The sequence below is a fragment of the Nomascus leucogenys genome, chromosome 20, assembly GCF_006542625.1.
Source record: "Nomascus leucogenys isolate Asia chromosome 20, Asia_NLE_v1, whole genome shotgun sequence".
Lineage (NCBI taxonomy): Eukaryota > Metazoa > Chordata > Mammalia > Primates > Hylobatidae > Nomascus > Nomascus leucogenys.
The window spans coordinates 17,108,689-17,128,429 of NC_044400.1; the positions used below are offsets into that span (position 1 = coordinate 17,108,689).

A 19,741-nucleotide genomic window follows, 5' to 3' on the forward strand; every position below is an offset into this window, starting at 1 on the left:
ATATATGTTTCTGAAATGGGCATGTATGAATCAAAGTGGATGAACTGAATGACATTGTTAAAGTCTTGAGGACATCACACCTCCATGAGGTGAATAATGAGCCTCCTGGGTGATGAAACCAGATATTTTTATCTCCTCAGAAGGATTTTCTAAAAATCAAATGAGGTCTAGGATTTTGTCTTCTAAAGCCTTATATCGATCAAGTGCAATTGCTGACAAAAGAAGGTGTAAGTATATGATTTTTAAATTGGAGGTCAGAATTTTTTGCTCCATTTATAATTAGAAGAATCTTTGCAAGACCTACTATTGGGCAGACAGTAGGTTGTCTGTAAGGCCTTGCTGGAGAAAAAAGCTGAAACTGTATCATCCTCATTGTTGCTGTGAATAATCCATTGCAGATCAACCTGAAACATCTTTTGCCACGATTTCTTGGGCCCCACCTCCTGTTTGTGACAGCAGAGAGTGTGAGTCCTCATTCATCAGAAACAATTTGATCAAGTAGCCCTGAATCCACTGTCTTTATATGTCAGATACATATTTTTTTCAAGGATCCTACTTGTAACTCTGACTAAAATTATTATTAGCAAGTGAAAATGAAAACATTTCTCAAATCCCAGTCCTTTGTCATCATTAGTTAAACATCACTTCAGGCGTGTTGATTCTGCTTTTCTGTCTCTTCATTGTGCAAGAAGGTCAAGGTTATTCCAGCAGCAGGACTCTCTTGGGCCAGTTTTCTCAAGGTGGATGTGGTGGTGGGGAGGCTCTCGAGGGACCACGGTGGCCTCTCATAGCTCTGGGATTCTAGGTTCATTTCTCAGTCTCAAGTATCTCATCTGTCAAGTGAATAATATAAATCTTATCTGCATATTTCACAAGGTTTGTGTAAATTATTTCTCCCTCTGTCTCTTCCTGGAAGTACGAAGTGTTATGACTATAATGATGGAAATGATATAGATGGTGATGATGGAGTGTGTCAGCTGTCTGCTTGCAGCATATGAGACTACTACATAAGAAGAAACGGTTTGGAATTGAAAACCAAACATCGTATGTTCTCACTCCTAAGTGGGAGATAAGTTATGAGGATGCAAAGGCATAAGAATGACACGATGGACTTTGGGGACGCGGGGAAAGGGTGGGAAGCAGATGAGGGATAAAAGACTAAAATCAGGTGCAGTGTATACTGCTTGGGTGATAGGTGCACCAAAATCTCACAAATCACCACTAAAGAACTTACTCTTGTAACCAAACACCACCTGTTCCCCAATAGCTTATGGAAATAAAAATAAAAAAAAAAAAGAAGAAGAAACCTGGTTTATTGGGACAAAATTCCTCTCCCTCTTTAAAGCAATAGCTGGTGATAGAAAGGAGAGGGAGTTGGAAGCTGGCAAGTCCAAGATCTGGTGAGAACCGGCTTCCTGGTTCTAAGATGGTGCCTTCTTGCTGTGCCCTCACATGGCAGAAGGGGCGAACAAGCTTCCTTGGGCTTACTTTATAAGGGCACTAATCTCATACATGAGGGCTCTGCTCTCATTACCTGATCACCTCCAGAAGGCTGCATTTCCTAATACCATTGCCTTGTGGGCGAGGGTTTCACCTGAATTTTGGGGGGGACATACACATTCAGACTGTAGCTCTCTCTAAGCCTCAAAATCCTGTCTGCACAAGGAGGTGTATGCCCTGGAGCTTGGAGCCCTGCTTGGAGGGTTGGTCATGCTAGCTAGCTCTCTCAGTGGGATAGTATAGGTGGGCGTTGTCCTCTAGAGACCACCATGGTGGTTTCCAAAGCATTTAATGTGGATATTCTTTCATACTCAAATAGAGAAAAAAGCTGTAACAGAGGAATTAGTGTTTTTTTTTTTTTTTTTTGCTAGGTATAGATTATGGCTATTTTAAAATACCAAATACTGAAATTTGGATTTTTCTAAAACTCTCAGATTAGGGAGTATAATCTATTGCTTCCATTACCTGTATCACAAATTAATCAATATGTTCATTGTGTCATTCATCAGGCAAATACTCATAAATGAGGGGTAGAAAGTGGTGGGCACCATAAGATGTAAGAAACGCATGCAGCTTCTAAACAAGGCAGATGCACTCCCACAAAGTAACTGGTGCATTCCCTTCGTGAAATCGTTAACATTGTGAAGTGGTTTACACTTCAGTAAACTATGATGAGGACAACAGCACTCAGAACAGCATGTTCCTGTGTAAACATGTAGAGTCCTTTTAGGAAGAGCAGGTTGAGAGGTTTAGCTTTTATCCTTAGCTGTACATTGTACATAGGATAGGCTTTCAAAGATTTTATTTTTTAATCCGCAGTTTCTACCACACCTTATCTAAGATACCAATGGACAAAGAAATACTTAAACATTCTTCTATGAGACAACTATGAGAAGAAAATAGTTTCATCTACTTGCACAATGAACCACACTTAATTCAAGTTTGGGTTAATTCATTTTCCTTCACTTGGGATAAAAAAGATGAAACATTATCGGTGGTGTGAAAGTACTGGTAGAATGCTGAAGATTGGGTAAAACCTGATATTAAGCCTGAACAAACCTCTAGCCAATTTTACATTTCCTTCATGTTCCTCACCTTCCTCTTTTTATATTCATTCAAAAGTTCTTAATGACAAAAAGAAATTTCCATCTTTAGAGAAACACAAAGAATACTCTCTTAGGAGATGTCACTGTGCAAAAGCTTCATGTCATTTATTCTAGGGTTTTTTGATGTACCTACTTCCTAGTTCTTCAGGACAAAGATTTATAGAATAAAGAACATCAAACAGTAAAGGTTTCAGGCAGTGTCCTAAAATAGACTAAAAAAAAAATTCACAAAGCTATCTCTTGGTGCTTCTAAAACTTATTTTAAACATTTTGGAAAGGAGATATATTTTAGAAGTCCTCGAAACCGATCACATTCCATTTTTAATAGTCTTTTACTTAAAATTGTAACTTTAAATTCTGTAGTTGGCATGTATCTTCCCAGCAGCTGAATATGTGATTTTAAAAAAGGTAAATCTGCCTTACTTAAATTGTCCAGATATTTTAAAGAATGGTTCATTTGAGGGAAAAAAGGGATTCTGAGAAAGCACTTATTTCTTTAATCCAATGTTCTTTCAAAATAAATATAAAAGTCATTTATAAAAGCTAGAAAATCAGAACTACCAAATTATTTAACCCCCTTGCCCCCCACCAAAGCAGTAAAACTAGACATCTAATTCCACAAAGAAGAGAAAGGCATTGAGAAACCCTGGAGAAGTTTCAGAAATAATTCAGCAAATTAATTACCATTACCTTTTTTAGATCTGGCCATTCTTTTGGTAGAATATGACTATGGATGTCAATTTTCATCTCCACAGGATAAGAGAAGCATGTAAGGAAAGAAGTTTTGATATCAAGAAACCTTTGTGAAAACTGTGGAGTTAATTAATTTACTTAGTCCCTTTACAGCCACCTTCAGGCAGCAGTCAGTAGGCCTGCCCAACCCAGTCTAGGTCCATTAGAACTGCTTTATTAAAGTTCAAAGTTCTGTTTATTTGTTAACCAAGCTTTGGTTAACCAAGTTTTATTTGTTAATCAAGCTTTGGGTCAACACAGTTTGGTAGTCAGGACTCTTGGCACAAAACTTAAAAAAAAAAAAAAAAAAACCGTACTGAACTGTATGAGGTCAAAAGCACAGCAGAATGCTTTGACTTACAGCAGGTCAAAAATTGACTAATTTTTCATTTTAAATATTTTAACTTAGCTATACATAGTTAATAATTAAATAGTTTGTAGTTAAAAATAAAACCATGCAGAGGGCTTTTACAGAAAAAGGATAGATCCCGGACTCACCTTTTCTTACCTTTCCTTGCACTATTCAGAAGCAGCCAGTTTTTATGATTTTGCTTTTTGTTCAGTTAGTTACTCCCATATCTTTAAATAATATTTAACGGTTGGCTTGTTCATGAAAATTTAACGTGTTGAAAAGTTATGGGGAGGTTTCACATTTTATATCACAGAAAGAGTCCACTCTTCATATATGTTTTTTCCTCCAGTGCCTTTGTCTTGGACTCATTCATTCATGCATTTTTTTCCTTTTTTTTTGCTTTTTAATTTGAGATGTGGTCTCACTCTATTGCCCAGGCTGGTATCGAATTCCTGGGCTCAAGCAATCCACCCACCTTTGCCTCCCAAAGTGCTGGGATTACAGGCGAGAGCCACTGCACCCAGCTTCATTCATGCATTTAACAAACATTTATGGAGAACTGCTGTGTGCTAACGGTGTAAGGTTGACTGAGAGAAAGATGATACCTATCCTAAAGTGTAGGCAAAAGAAGATAGTAGCCATTTCCATTTAGCATTATCAGAGCAGTCAGGGAGGGCTTCCAATACAGCAGAAAGTGGGGCTTATGGTCATGCCTCTAAAGAGAGGCTGGAACGAAACAGCCGTTGATTGTTCTGTGTTACCCTTTCCTCTTCTTGGACAGCTTAAAATGTTCAAGGGATCCCAGATCCCCTGGCAAACCCTTAAACCTGCCTTGGATGCTGCCTTCAGCTCAGACTCCACAATACATAAATTGAGTAGTCAAAAAGCTTCCTTCTGTAATTCAACTAGATTCTGGATAAATTATAACAGACAGCTTGAAAGAAAATAAAGGAAATCCTTGAAATCCATTTTTTTTAAAAGTTCAGTGAGCTAAAACTGAATGAGTAAGCCTTAAACTAACATGGAGGCACTTGCTAATACTGAGTAAGTAAGTGCAAGCACTTTTAGAGCACTCCCAATGGTCCAGGGACTGGTCCATGAATTTTAATAACATCAGTTAACTTATTACTCATAACATTCCTGTGGGGGAAGAACTAGACCAATATTCATTTTATAGAAGAGGAAACTGAAGCACAGAGAAGTAACTTGTTCATGGTTACACAATAGTGTGTGGGAGAACTGGAATTAGAATCCAGACAGTGTGGCTTCAGACTCCTAGAGATTTCAGGGTTAATATCCCACAAGGGAATGGGAGATAATATGGGCTTGTACAAAACTGGAATGCCCTCATTACACTAAAAGTCTTGAAGGGTCTAGACCCTTAGGGAAAAAGTAGTCTAGGAAAAAAAATCCATTGGCCAAAAAGAGGGAGTCTGTAATGAAACCTGTCTTCACTATGAGGGGAAAAAAAGAGAAGAAATAAGAATTTTCTCTGAGAATTTCTTTGAGAATTACTATTCAAGGTCACCTACTAAGATTTTAGTTAAAGTGGTACTAGGTTACCAACCTAGTACCACTCACCTACTTCCTCCCACCCTGTCTTAGTCAATTTAGTGTTGCTTTAATAGAATACCTGAGTCTGGATAATTTATAAAGAAAAGAAACTCATTTGTCTCACAGTTCTGCTGGCTGGAAAGTCCAAGAACATTGCACCAGGAGCTGTTTGGCTTCTGGTGAGGGCCACATGCTGAGGCACAACATGTTAGAGAAGCAGAAAGGTATGCAGATGTGTACAAAGAGAGACAGGACAAAGGAGACTAATGAGTTTTATAACAACCCACTCTTGGAAGAACTAATCTATTTCTATGAGAATTAATCCAACCTCACAAACTAAACCAGTCTTGTGAAAAACCCATCTTAACAGCCTAATCACCTCTTAAAAACACCACCTCCCAATGCTACTACATTGGCAATTACATGTTAACATGTTTTGGTATGGAGAAATTTACATCCAAACCATAGTACTACTTTTGACCAGAAAAGGGAAATGTAAATCCTCCCTGAAGAAAAACATCCCAATTCTGTCTCCTCAGTATTGCCACAGATTAAGCACCCCCAACAAAGTACTGTCTCACAATAAAAAAACTCTACACACATGAGGAAAAAAGTCACTATGAGCAAGAGTCCACAGATATAATAAATAATAGATTTAAACGTCCAAGAAGGTTTACCAAGTTTGAAAATGAGCAAAATGAAACTTTAAAAATGAAATCAAAATAATTTTAATTTTAAAACTCAGTGGACAGGTTAAACAGCAAAATAGATGTAGCTAAAAATAGAATTAATGAAGTGGAAGAGAGACTTTCATACAGAGGTGAGAGAATTAAGCATATGTAAGGCACAAAACACGCAGGTTAGAATAAGAAAGTTTAAGTAGAGTCCAACTGGATTGCTAAAATAGAGGAGTCAGAAGTTGGAGAAGAGATATTCCAAGTGATAGTAGCTGAGAATTTTCTAGAGCTAGTGAGCCAACAGATCCAGGAATCAAAACCTGTATCAAGAGGAACTGAAAAAATTAATTTGTAGAAAGCTTGTAGTGAAAACTACAGAACATCAAAATAAAAATAAGATCCTTTGAGCTGTTAGAGAGATAGAAAGAGAATGCCTCCAAAACTGAGGAATTAGACTGACAGCATACTTCCTAGAGCAATAATGAGATCCATAGGACAATAGGATAATATATTCAAAAGGCTGAGAGATGCTAACTGTGAACTTAGAATTGTACACCATGTAAAATTTTAACAATGGAGGAAGAGTAAAGACATTTTCAGATAAAAACTGAATTTGCTATCAACAGAGCCTCACTTAAGAAATTTTTAATGACGTACTCCCAAAAGAAAAAAAGTGACTCCAGAAAGATGGTCTGAAATACAAGATTGAATGGGGAACAAAAAAACTGGTAATCTTATAAGTAAACCTAACTATATTTAGCACTACTGCTACTACTACTACTACTACTACTACTACTGCCTGTTTTAAGGAGTTAAGACACTAGCAAAATGTTATCCAACCACATCTTTGGCATACCATTCCAACAATGAATCTTCTAACTCTGTCATCTTTTGCAATCTGGATAAACTGAGAGTTTCTTAAATCATTAAGCCCTGGTTCCTTTTGGTTTACCATTGTGTCAATCTGTCTTTTCCTTTTGCATGTACTATAAACAGGAAGAAACCAGGATGCATCTTTAATACTTTGCTTGGAAATCTCAGCCAAATATCCAGTTTTGTCACTTACAAGTTCTGATTTTCACACAACTGTAGGGAACACAATTGAGCTAAGTTTTCTGCCACTATATAACAAGGATTCACTTTCCTCCAGTTTCTAACATGTTCTCATTTCCTTCTGAGCCCTCACCACACTGCCTGCCTGCCTGCCTGCCTGCCTGCCTGCCTTCCTTCCTTCCTTCCTTCCTTCCTTCCTTCCTTCCTTCCTTCCTCTCTCTCTCTCTCTCTCTCTCTTTCTTTCTTTATTTTGAGATGGAGTTTCGCTCTTGTTGCTCAGGCTGGAGTGCAATGGCATGATCTCGGCTCACCGCAACCTCTGTCTCTGGCCTTAAAACGATTGTCCTGCTTCAGCCTCCCGAGTAGCTGGGATTACAGGCATGCACCACCACACCTGGCTAATTTTTGTATTTTTAGTAGAGATGGGGTTTCTCTATTTTGGTCAGGCTGGTCTCAAACTCCTGACCTTAGGTGATCTGCCTGCCTTGGCCTCCCAAAGTGCTGGGATTACAGGTGTGAGCCACCGCACCTGGCCCACATTGCCTTTAATATCCATGTTTCTACCAATGGTATGTTTATGATGATTAAGGTGTTGTTTATGATGATTAAGGTGTTCTCCAAGACAATATAGGTTCTCTCTACCAGGCTCCTCACTCCTTTGAGCCCTCACTGGCAGAATCTTTAACATCCATATTTCTACTAACAGTATCTTCAAGGCAATCCAGGATTTTCGATATTATTTTACCCTCTGCCTAATGTCCGATTCCAAAGCTGCTTTCACATATTTATGTATTTATTACAGTGGTACTCCACTTTCAGGTACCAAACTCTGTATTAGCTTCGAATTGCTGTTGTAACAAATTACTGCAAACTTAATGGCTTAAAACACATGAATTTATTCTCTCACAGATCTAGAGGTAAGAAGTCTAACATGGGTCAGCAGGGATATTTTTCTGCTGGAGGCTCTGAAAAAGAATGTTTCCTTGCCTTTCTAGCTTCTGGAGACTCTCTGCATCCCTGGCTCCTGCCCCCTGAAACCCATCTTCAAAGACATTGGCATCCTCTAGTCCTCTCTGCATCTATCATCACCTTGCCTTTTTAAAATTCTAACTCTCCTGTCTCCTTCTTATAAAGGCCCATGTGACTACACTGGACCTACCTAGATAACCCAGGATAATCCTTACTTAATTACATTTTTAAAGCCCTTTTTACTATGTAAGGTAACATATTCACAGGTTCTGGGGACTATGGTGTGGACATCTTTGAGCAGGTAGAGGGGGACATTTTCAGCTGTCACTAATTAGGCATTGTAAAATTTCCAGAGTAACTACTAAAAGAATACAAATAGAATATATAACTTAAAAGCCAGTGAAGTGGAAAATGGAATAAGAATAAAAATTAATTCGAAAGAAGGCAATAAAAGAGAAAAAAAACCATAAATAATAGGGCAAATGGAAAGCACAAAACAAAATGGCAGAAATAACAAAATCCAGCTATAAGGAACATATTTAAACTATAAGAATACACAAAGTTTGAAAGCAAAAAAATTACAAGAAATTAAAAGTAGCAAATTCTAACCAAAAGATAGCTATGATAGGTTTTTTTTGTTTTTTTGTTTGTTGTTGTTGTTGTCATTGTTTATTGAGATGGAGTCTCCCTCTGTTACCCAGGCTGGAGTGCAGTGGCATGATCTCTGCTCACTGTAACCTCCACCTCCTGGGTTCAGGCAATTATCCTGCCTCAGCCTTCCAAGTACCTGGGATTACAGGCATGTGCCACCATGCCTGGCTAATTTTTATATTTTTTTAGTAGAGACGGGGTTTCACCATATTGCCAGGCTGGTCTTGAACTCCTGACCCCAAGTGATCTGTCCGCCACAGCCTCCCAAAGTGCTGGGATTACAGGTGTGAGCCACCGCGCCCGGCCACTTTGATAGTTTTTTATCATGACATTTTATGGTAGCAGGAACGTATGTCAGATAAACAAGACTAAAAAATGCAAAGCATTATTGAGACAAAAGAGGACCACTATATAATATATAGAGGACCACTATCAATATAATATATAGAGAGGACCACAAAATAATATATAGAGGACCACTATAAATAATATAGAGGACCACTATAATAAAAACTAAAATAAGTAATAATTCTAAATTTGTTACAAATTGCCTCAAAATATGTAAGGCACAAATACACACACACACACACACACACACACACACACACACACGCAGACATACATCACTTAACATCAGGGATATGTTCTAAGAAATGCCTCATTAAGTAATTTTTGTCATTGTGCAGAAATCACAGAGTACACTTATACAACCTAGATGGTACAGCCTACTATGCACCTAGGCTAGATGGCGTAATATTGCTTCTAGGCTAAAAATCTGGACAGCATGTTACTGTACTGAATGCTGTAGGCAATTGTAACACAATGGAAAGTATTTGTGTATCTAAACATAGAAAAGGTACTGTAAATACACAATATTAAAATCTTATTGGACTTTTTTTGTATTTTTTTGTAGTTTCTGCATTTTTTTGTATATGTAGTCCATCACTGACCGGAGTGTCCTTATGTGACACATGACTGTATATATGTATATATATATTTGACAAATTTTCCAACATATGTCTTTCAATTATTGGTAAGTCAGTCAAATAAAAATTATCTACAAGGAATGGCAGCAGAGCGTCCCAATGCTGGAGAACCACCAAAGAACCTCAAAAGCATTCCACAAGAAAAGGGGAGTGCTTTTTAAGCTCCAGCCTGGCCCACAGGGCTCTACGCCATCTTACCAGAGAGTCAGTCAAGTAACAACTTTTCTGTAGCCCTCACATTTCCTCCCTATCCCTGCTTTGACCCTGCTAGAGAAAGAGATCAAGCTTAGAGTGGGGAAATGCCCGTTAGGGAAGGAAAAGAAAGATTCTTATGCTCATTTTCAGGGAGAGAAGCCTTACCTTCCCGTGAGAATTGAAGAGATTCCTAATGTATTGTACTGGGCATTTTTACTTTCTGAACAGAGACTTGGTTTTCAATTTAAAGCAGCCTAAAAGTGAGTAGAAATGTCTTGGATGATGGGTCGATTGGGTGCAGCAAACCACCATGGCACACGTTTACCTATGTAACAAATCTGCTCATCCTGCACATGTATCCTGGAACATAAATTAAATTTAAAAAAAAAATGTCTTGGAGGCTACACAGGTTTTCATCCAGAGAGAGGAGAAAGACTACTTTCACTAAGAATTAAAGGGAAAGTGCGAGATTTAAAAAGTTGTGTATATGACTACCTTTAATGTATATTCAATGTACCCGTAACAGAAGAAGAGAGGATTGCTTTTAGTTTTGCTCATAAGGACAGACAAACCTTTGGGCTGATGGGCAGGAGGTTAGACACGGAGTTTTTGTGAGCAGATAACACTGTTTCCATTCCCACTGTAACACTAAGGAAAGTGAAAACCAAAAGGAAAATTGTATAAGATCTCCTCTCTACATTAAAAAATGGAATTATAAATCAGATGAGCTTTATACTGCACATTCCTTTGTGGAAAAAGGCAAGAGATTCTTACATTATTCAGTAGTTGCACTGGATAAAAATAAAGAGGTTTAGACCATGTCTGAGTAGCTCCTTCCTCTTGGCCCTAATCTGATGACTGTGAATCAGCTCAAATACCAAGGTTTGACTTTGACTCCACTGCTTATTAGCTGGATAGCCTTGGGTAAGTTATTTAGTCTCTCTATAAAATTAGGATGATAATAGAACTGATTTTATAGAGTTGTAGTAAGCAATAACTTGAGTCGTATAAAGCGATCAGCTCTGGGTTATGCCTGGCACATAACCCAATTATTATTATTATTTTTTTGAGATGGAGTCTTGCTCTGTTGCCCAGGCTGGAGTGCAGTGGCGTGATCTCGGCTCACTGCAGCCTCCACTTCCTGGGTTCAAGTGATTCACCTGCCTCAGCCTCCTGAGTAGCTGAGATTACAGGTGTGCGCCACCACGCCCAGCTAATTTTTGTGTTTTTAGGAGAGATGGGGTTTCACCATATTGGTCAGGCTGGTCTCAAACTCCTGACCTCAGGTGTTTGATCTGCCTGCTTAGGCCTCCCAAAGTGCTGGGATTACAGGCCTGAGCCACCACGCCCGGCCAATCCAATTATTTGTTAGTCTGTCATATACAAAGACTGGCTTGAAGTCTGCTATCAGTTTAAGAGAACTTGCTTCCCCTTTCTTGGATTATATTATATAAGAACCCTGGGTGATCCAGGAATATGGGGTTGGGGAACGCCCTCTGTGGTGGTCACCACGATTGTGTTTTCCCTTGGCCTGCTCTGTGTGATCCACTTGAATGTGGGAGCTCCACTGGCTGAATGGACCACTTCTGGAAGCTCCCATTCCAAAATGGGATTCCTTACCCTGACATCTGCTCCTTTTCTTGTGTTCTCTCTCTCAGTGGATGATACAGTATCCAAGCCAAACTCCCCCATCTCTGCCTCTCTCTCTCTCCACAATCAATAAATCACCAAGTCTTTTTATTCTAACCCATTGCATTATCATAACCCCTTTTTATAGCAACCCTGTTTCCTTGTCTCTAGTCTCACTTTCAGGCCCTCATCATCTCACTCCAGGATTTTTAAATCATCTACTAATCGTCTCTGACTCTAGTCTTGGTCCACAGTGATTCATCTGGAAGACTCTCTTGGCCAGCATGTGATCTCTCTAAAATACAAAATGATCACATCTCCTTCCAGTGTAACACTTTTCATGGGTTCTCACTGCTAAGTCCAAGCATTTATGGGAAATAAGTCCTCTGATGTACTTCTCCACCTCTCATCTCTGTGCTTTGCCACTGTGCCCTATCCCCCAGTCACAGGAAGCACTTTGTGCCTAGCAAATGCAGTACATTCCCCCTTTTGTCTTTATTTATGGCTTCCTTGGCCTCTGATGTCTGGAATGACCTTTGCCTGTCCTTCTTTCTGCCAAAGTTACTCCTATCCATTACTCAACATTTAGTTTAAACATCACCTCCTCTGTGAAGCCTCTCCTGACTACTACCATCCCCAAATGGTAAAAGGGACCATATCCTCCTGGAAGAGTTAGTTGGAGGAGTGGGAGTACCAATGACCTTGACAAAGCAGTGAATAATTTCAATTTCATCTTAGAAGATACCAGAGTCCCTTTCTGCTGCCTTTTCCCAGTCCCTAGCTTTTGATACCCAGAGACCTCTTAGTCTCTTTCTCCTCCTTATCAATACTTGCTACGGGAAAGGAGCTGGTTTCAGTCTTTTGCACTCGAGTTTGAATTTGTCTATATCTGGGCATTGTTGAATTAAGTTTTTGAGTAAACACCATGGGGACAGGGGCCATGTTTATCTTGGATTACGTTCTCAGTGAAAAGCAATTGAGTAGGTGCTTGCGATGGTTCATTTTGTGTCAACTTGGCCAGGTCACAGCACCTAGATATTTTGTCAAACATTATTCGAGATGTTTCTCTGGAGGGTTTTAAAGGTGGGATTAACATTTCAATCAATAGACTTTGAGTAAAAGTGTTTACCCTCTATAGTGTGGATGAGCCTCATCCAGTCAGTTGAAGGCCTTTAACAATCATGTGAGCCAATTTCTTAAAATAAATCTCTCTCTCTGTCTCTCCTTATATTTATAAGTACACACACACACACACACACACACACACGCACACACACACGTTCCTATTGGTTTTGTGTCTCTAGGAAACCCTAATACAGTGCTTTATAAATGCTTGATAAATTTTTGATGAACGAATTAATCATTAAGTAAATCGACATGAATATGTGGGTAAAATGTCCTTTCAGGAACATTTCTATCTAAGACTCATGTGGAACTGCTATGTAAGAGATTTCAGCCCTTATTCAATATCATGAAGCAACAGGTGCCATTCCCCGTGTTTCTTTGAACCCTCTGGCCCTCTCTATATTTAGTCAATTAAGTGATAAAGGGTAAAAGCAGAAGCCAGCTTTTGGGTTTCGAGTTTTAAAAGCCTCACTTTCAGATGGGCATGGTGTCTCAAGCCTTTAATCCCAGCACTTTGGGAGGCCAAGGCAGGAAGATCTCTTGAGGCCAGGAGTTTGAGACCAGCCTGGCCAACATGGTGAAAACCCATCTCTAGTGAAAATGCAAAAATTAGCCAGACATGGTGGTGCAAGCCTGCAATCCCAGCTACTTAGGTGGCTGAGGCAGGAGAATTGCTTGAACCTGGGAGGCGGGGGTTGCAGTGAGCCGAGATCACGCCACCACACTCCAGCCTGGGCGACAAAGCGAGACTGTCTCAAAAAAAGCACCTCACTTACAGTGATCCGTGGGAAGACTTTGAGCCTTAGACTTGGGAGGAACCAGGGTTGAGACTAAATTTTCACTTAAATAAAACCTTGCAGACCAGGTAGAGGGGAGTCAAAGAACAGAAGGGAATGTATGGATGCTATGAGTCCTTGAGGAGGGCCTCCCTGAACCCTGCCTTCCAGGGCCAGGCCTCAGGATGGGGTGGAAAGAAACCCCAGGTGAGCCAGGGGATTTTGACCTAGTGGTAGAGGGAACCTGGGTCAGCAAGAAAAAGTGTTGAATGTTGTATGTGGACCAAGAAGGCTTTAGATAAGTGAGCAGAGTGTCTGAGGCTCAGCAAGGCAAGACAGGTATAGAGTGGTAGTAAAAGAAGGGTGACAGTAGCTGGCCAGCCATGAAAGGGATTTGGGGTGAGGAGTGAGAGATGACCCAGCAGGCATCTGTGTGTGTTGATAATGGGAGGAAAATGTTTTCGCCGATCTAACCTAGACAGTGACCCAAACCAGATACCACCTCTGACTGCTAATGCCGTGGGCTACAAAAGAGAGTAAGAGAGAGTCTAAGATAATGATTTAGAGCATGAACTCTGGCATAAACTTACAAATCTGTTTCTTTGGGCAAATTACTTAATTCTCTATATATCAGTTTCTCCATATGTAAAATAGGACAATAATAGTAGAACCTGTCTTGGGCTGTTGTAAGGATTAAAGGAGTTAAGTCAGGGAAAGCATATGATACAATGGTTAGTTAGTGGCATATAAGGGTTAGTCATTGTTTTTCATATTATTATTGTCACATAAGCCTGCCACAATTTAAACAAAACCTCAAGGAAAATGTGTGAGTAAAAGAAACCCTGAAATAACTGAGATTATGTTTCTGCCATCTGATGACATGGATTTGTATTAACAAATGAGGGGTATTATAGAAAAGCAGAAAAAATCACATTTTGCACACATTTGTACAATGACACACCTGGAGTTTTTGCAAGCGAATTAGGAATTCCAGATCTCATTATGCAGACAGGGAGTTTTTCTTTGGAAGGTTGGGATTGATAATCCCGCTGGTATACAGGCCATATTATCAAGGGAGGTGAGCTGCCCAAGGAGCCATGGAGTGATGGGGACCAGGGGACAGGTGAGGGTTAGCTCAGGAGGACAGGGAGTGATGGAGATCAGAGGATAGCTGAGGGTTAGCTCAGGGGGACAGGGAGTGATGAGGATCAGAGTACAGGTGAAGGGTTAGCTTTGGAGAGGAGGGATCGTCTCTCCTTTTGAGGGTGAAGGAAAAGATGGAACTATATAAGGGGGCCATGATGTGTTGACCTGAAAGCAATCACCAATCAAGAGCTGTCAGTACCTATGGTCTTTCCAAGGTAGCAAGTGAAGTCATCCACTGAGACAGAGTTGGAGATTTACAAAGCAAGGAATAGCTTTAAAATGGCATTTGAGTTGCTTGCTAGGTGATGAACAGCATTAGGGCACCAGTGTAGCTGGACTTTAAGAATGTTTAACGGGCAACCACTTGGAAACACACAAAGAAATTTTTTTTTTTAATCTGGAAGAACATGCAGCCAAATGTATACTGTGGTTCTATTAGAGTAGTAAAATTATGAATGAGTTTTTGTCTCCCTGTTTTCCAAATATTTTATAATAAAGTTACTACACTCTGATCATTTGAAAGATTTATAAAAGCGTATTTAAAAAGAGTTTGTGATGTTTCACATTGTCGCTGTTCTCAAAAGTCATCATCACTAATGCCATCCTTGACCATGAAACACAATGGTTTATCTTCTCTGAGCTGTTTTAGTCATAATCCAATGTTCTCATCCCATTCTGATAACCTAGACATACCTGTTTGCTCGAATAATTGAGTCAGTAATCCTACAGCCCTCCACATTCTACTCTAGTTGCCTCCTGAACTCTTTTAAATCAATTGCAGGAACCAAAAATTGAGATTCAATCCAGGATCCCCTCTGACTGTGTTAGCTTTGCCAGATCAGAGTAACCTAATAAGGCTCTGCAATTGTGGAAAGAGCTAGCTATGCCTACTGGCATTCAGGAAAAATGACTGGCTCACCTTAAATCAGATTTATGAGTGCCAACTTAAAAACTAGTTGTGCACTTGAATTTTATTCATCTTTTTTCCACTGTGACTTTGAATCAGGAAGCAGCTTTCCTCTGACTAAGCCTTTTCATTCCCTATTGCCGTAATCGATGACTAATTCAGAAATGAGGTGGTAGACATTTACATAATGGGAGATTATGTGCTATTCATTCAAAATGACAATGCTAGGGTTGTCAATCATGGCATACTCTTACAAAGCTATGGAGAGGAGAGGCAGAAATAAATGAATGGGAAATTAACCATCTGATGTGTGTTTTAAAAAGAATGAACCTCACTCTAGACTTATTCAGAACTCTGATGACAGAAAATAACTCCTTTTCTTGTAAGGTTGAGGGTGGGTTGGGCAAAACCAGAGGTTCTCAATCTTAAATACCAAATGGCAGTCACTTGAGAGAACTTTATCCACCTCTCCTCTTCATCCCTTTCTTCCCCTCCCACAGTTGCCAGAAATGCCTAGTTAAATTTGAATTTCAGATGAATAATAGATAATATTTTCAGTATAAGGTGTGTCTCAAATATTGCTTGAGATGTACTTACACTTAAAAAATAATTCATTATTTATTTTTATTTTATTTTATTTTTTTGAGATGGAGTCTCACTCTGTCACTCAGGCTGGAATGCAGTGGCACGATCTCAGCTCACTGCAACCTCTGCCACCCGGGTTCAAGCAATTCTCCCACCTCACCTTCCCGAGTAGCTGGGATTACAGGCGCATGCCACCATGCTTGGCTAATTTTTGTATTTTTAGTAGAGACAGCGTTTCACCATGTTGGCCGGGCTGGTCTCAAACTCCTGACCTCAGATAATCTGCCCCCCTTGGCCTCTTAAAGTGCTGGAACTACAGGCCTGAGCCACCGTGCCCGGTCAAAAAATAATTCATTACTTATCTGAAATTCAAATTTAATTATAGTTCTGTATTTTTACCTACTAAATCTGGCATGTACACACCCCAAATCACATTTAGAATTAACAGGTGTGAAAGTTGTCAGAAGCAAAATGGAGTCACTTGTGTCAAACTGTAACAAAAAAAATAAACAAAGCTTGGATTCTGAGAAGGGAGGGCCCTCAGTGCGCAAATGCCTGTGATAAGAACTGTTACAAAGACTCTCAGAAGGGCTTTTACGCACATATACCTGTAACGAGAACTTTAGTCAAGGACTTCTCAAATTGCAGCTTGCTACCTGAGTCACAAGGACGTATTGTGACTCAGCTTGCTACTGAGTCACAGCTAGCTGGACGTATGGAACACCTGCCTGACACTGTCTCTGTAATGAATTGGCATCAACTCCTGTGATAAGCCCCTGTAACCAGTGTTCTTTCTGTCTCAAAACAAATTATGTGTAATTTTCCCTTTTCCCTTTAAAAGCTTCCCTTTTGCCTTAACCTCTTTGGACATGTCTACTACGGTCCCTCTAGCCCATATATCCTGGATTTGCAAATCCCCTGCAGGGCTCCTGATGTTATTTAGGGAGACACAGGTCTGGTAGTTTTTTTTTAAGTTCCTCAGGTCACTCTAATGTGCACCAAGATTCTGAAAGACTGGGCTAAACTTTAAAAGATGTCCTTTGGAGCTGGGTGCAGTGGATCACATCTGTAATCTCAGTGCTTTGGGAGGCTGAGGCCAGAGGATCGCTTAAGGGCAGGAGTTCAAGACCAGCCTTGGGCAACATAGCGAGATCCCCTCCCTACAAAATATTTAAAAACTAGCTGGGTATGGTGGTGCACACCTGTATTCCCAGCTACTTGGGAGGCTGAGGCAAGGAGACTGCCTGAGCCCAGGAGTTTGAGGCTGCAGTGAGCTATGATTGCACAATTGCACTCCAGACTGTGTGACAGAGTGAGACCCTGTCTCAAATATATATATACACATATATACACACATATATATATTATGTGTGTGTATGTATACATATATATATGGTGTCCTTTGTAGGCTCAGGTTGGCAAAGGGCAAACTAAAAACAGCAAAGAGAAGGCTGGGAAAACAGTCATGGGATGAGTACACCCATTCCAACGCTTTTATTTACTTACTTATTTATTCATTTATTTATTTGAGACGGAGTCTCACTGTCACCCAGGCTTCAGTGCAGTGATGCGATCTCGGCTCACTGCAACTTCTGCCTCCCGGGTTCAAGCGATTCTCCTGCCTCAGCCTCCCAAATAGCTGAGATTACAGGCATGTGCCACCACATCCGGCTAATTTTTGTATTTTTAGTAGAGATGGAGTTTCACCATATTGGCCAGGCTGGTCTCAAATTCTTGGCCTCATGTAACCTGCCTGCCTCGGTCTCCTAAAGTGCTGAGATTACAGGTGTGAGCCACTGTGCCTGGCCCCAACTTCTTTTTTTTTAAATAGAATTTTATAATTATATTAAACATTTATGTAAAAGACATTTCATCTTTCAAGAAAGTTTCCCCTATTTCCCTATCTTTTCTATCTTCTTCAGAGCAATAAATTGTATTACTATTGCATGGACAAACTGCTCTATTGTGTTGGACAGTAATTCTATCTTTGTGTTTGACATCATTATCACCTCCAAAACTGCACAGTCTTACCGCACTGTTTCATGGTAAAATTGTACCCCACTCAAATGAGAAGAGCCCAAAGAAATTAGAGCAGTCATCAAATTCATATGAATGAATGATAGACAACTAAAGATTTTATGAGACTGACATGCTACCTACTGCGCTCAGGAGGCACCTGACAACCAAAGATTTTAAAGTACTGATTTAGGAACAGTGTCTAAATCACAAGCCTTCCATTTGTCATTTGTTAAAATGGCAGATACAGAAATGAAAGCTATATTAATGAAAATGGAACTCAGAAATGAGGTCATTAAATACAACTAACTACATTTTAAATATACCTACCATGTATTTCCTGATTTGTAAAAGGTAAATATCCAAACTACCTTTCCTGAATTCCAGTCTCAGAGAAAGAGGTCAGAGACAATTAAAAAGAAGGTGATTCATATTACCAGGTCCATTTTTAAAACGATGAGGTCCTTTGGAAAAATCGCTTCAGTTTTTCTTTTTATCAGGGATTTTCGTTGGTCCTTTTGTTGGTAATCCATTTATGTCTAAACCTTTACAGTCTACTTGGCCTTTATTTTTATCATTGGCTTCTTATACGCTTTTCTAGGCCATATATGACTAACAAAAAGGGAAATCAGAGGGTACATGTATGACTCCAGGAATTTTTTGTAGATCCAGGGGTGAGTTGAAATGACAGTACAAGGAATGTATACCACTGTCCCAGGCTTGAGCTCCTAAACAAGATATAACTTTGGAAGACCTCTAGACTTCAAATCAGCTGGCTTTTCCCAAGCAACAACCCTGCCTTGATATATAATACCTTGCTGCAATCACGAAGCCCAGATCACCTTCAATTCCTTTAAGGTCGTCTATTTTGTTATCCTATATTCTATATTTGCTATAACTTATTGAAGAGAACACTCATGGTACCTGCTGCACCCACAGCCCCTCTTGAAACTGCCAACCTCTGGCCCCTGCTGAGTGGACAGTTCCAGGTGGTTATGCAGGCATACCCTGGTTGTGTTCTACATCAGCGACCCTCCTTGCCTCTTCCAAACTGTGGCTACTGGGCGTGGGGCTGACTGAACCTAAGGGAAGCACATCACCCAGGATGGTCAGTTTAATGTTTGTACAATGATTCATGAGGTGATATGGTAACAAGAGCTCTGCTCAGGCAGGGTGATGATGATTAAATTAGGCCAGATAGGTTCTCTCCTTTTGTATTTTATTTCTGGATACAGGGCATCAGGTGATCAGTAATAGAAGAGGAATCAGTTGGGTCAGTTGCTCTTAAGATTTAGAGGGCATTAAAATGATTTGCAGGGCTTACTAAAACAAAGATTGCTGGACTACATATCAGAGTTTCTTATTTATTTATTTATTTATTTATTTATTTATTTATTTATTTATTTCAGTGGAGCAATCATAGCTCACTCTAGCCTTGACCTCCTGGGCTCAAGCGATCCTTCTGCCTCAGCCTCCTAAGTAGCTGGAACTACAGGCATGCGCCACCATGCCTGGCTAACTGTTTTACTTTTATTTTTTGTACAGAAAGGGTCTCGCTAGGTTGCCCAGGATGGTCTTAATCACTCCTAGGCTCAAGTGATCCTCTCACCTCAACCTCTCAAAGTGCTGGGATTATAGGTGTGAGCCACTACACCCAGCTATCACCCCAGAGTTTCTGATTCAATAGACCTTGGCTGGAACCCAATAGTTTACATTTCTAATAAATTTTCAGGTGATACTGCTGCCACTTATTTTGATCTAGGGACCACACTTTGAGAATTA

At 39.9% G+C, this 19,741-nt stretch overlaps 1 protein-coding gene across 2 annotated transcripts in view; it reads right to left on the reverse strand.

The window, feature by feature from the left end:
- ACMSD (aminocarboxymuconate semialdehyde decarboxylase) overlaps positions 1–3,420 on the reverse strand; it is a 64,134-nt gene extending 60,714 nt beyond the window's left edge. Inside the window, exon 1 of one of the 2 annotated variants that reach the window (XM_030800983.1) lies at positions 3,297–3,420. Coding sequence is in view for 1 of the 2 variants with exons in the window: in XM_003267592.4 (XP_003267640.1) it covers positions 3,297–3,353 (57 nt within the window). In the remaining variant the exon portion in view is untranslated. The remainder of the gene's footprint in view (positions 1–3,296) is intronic. The other variant, XM_003267592.4, reaches the window with a different exon arrangement.
- Between the last annotated feature and the right edge of the window lie 16,321 nt (positions 3,421–19,741).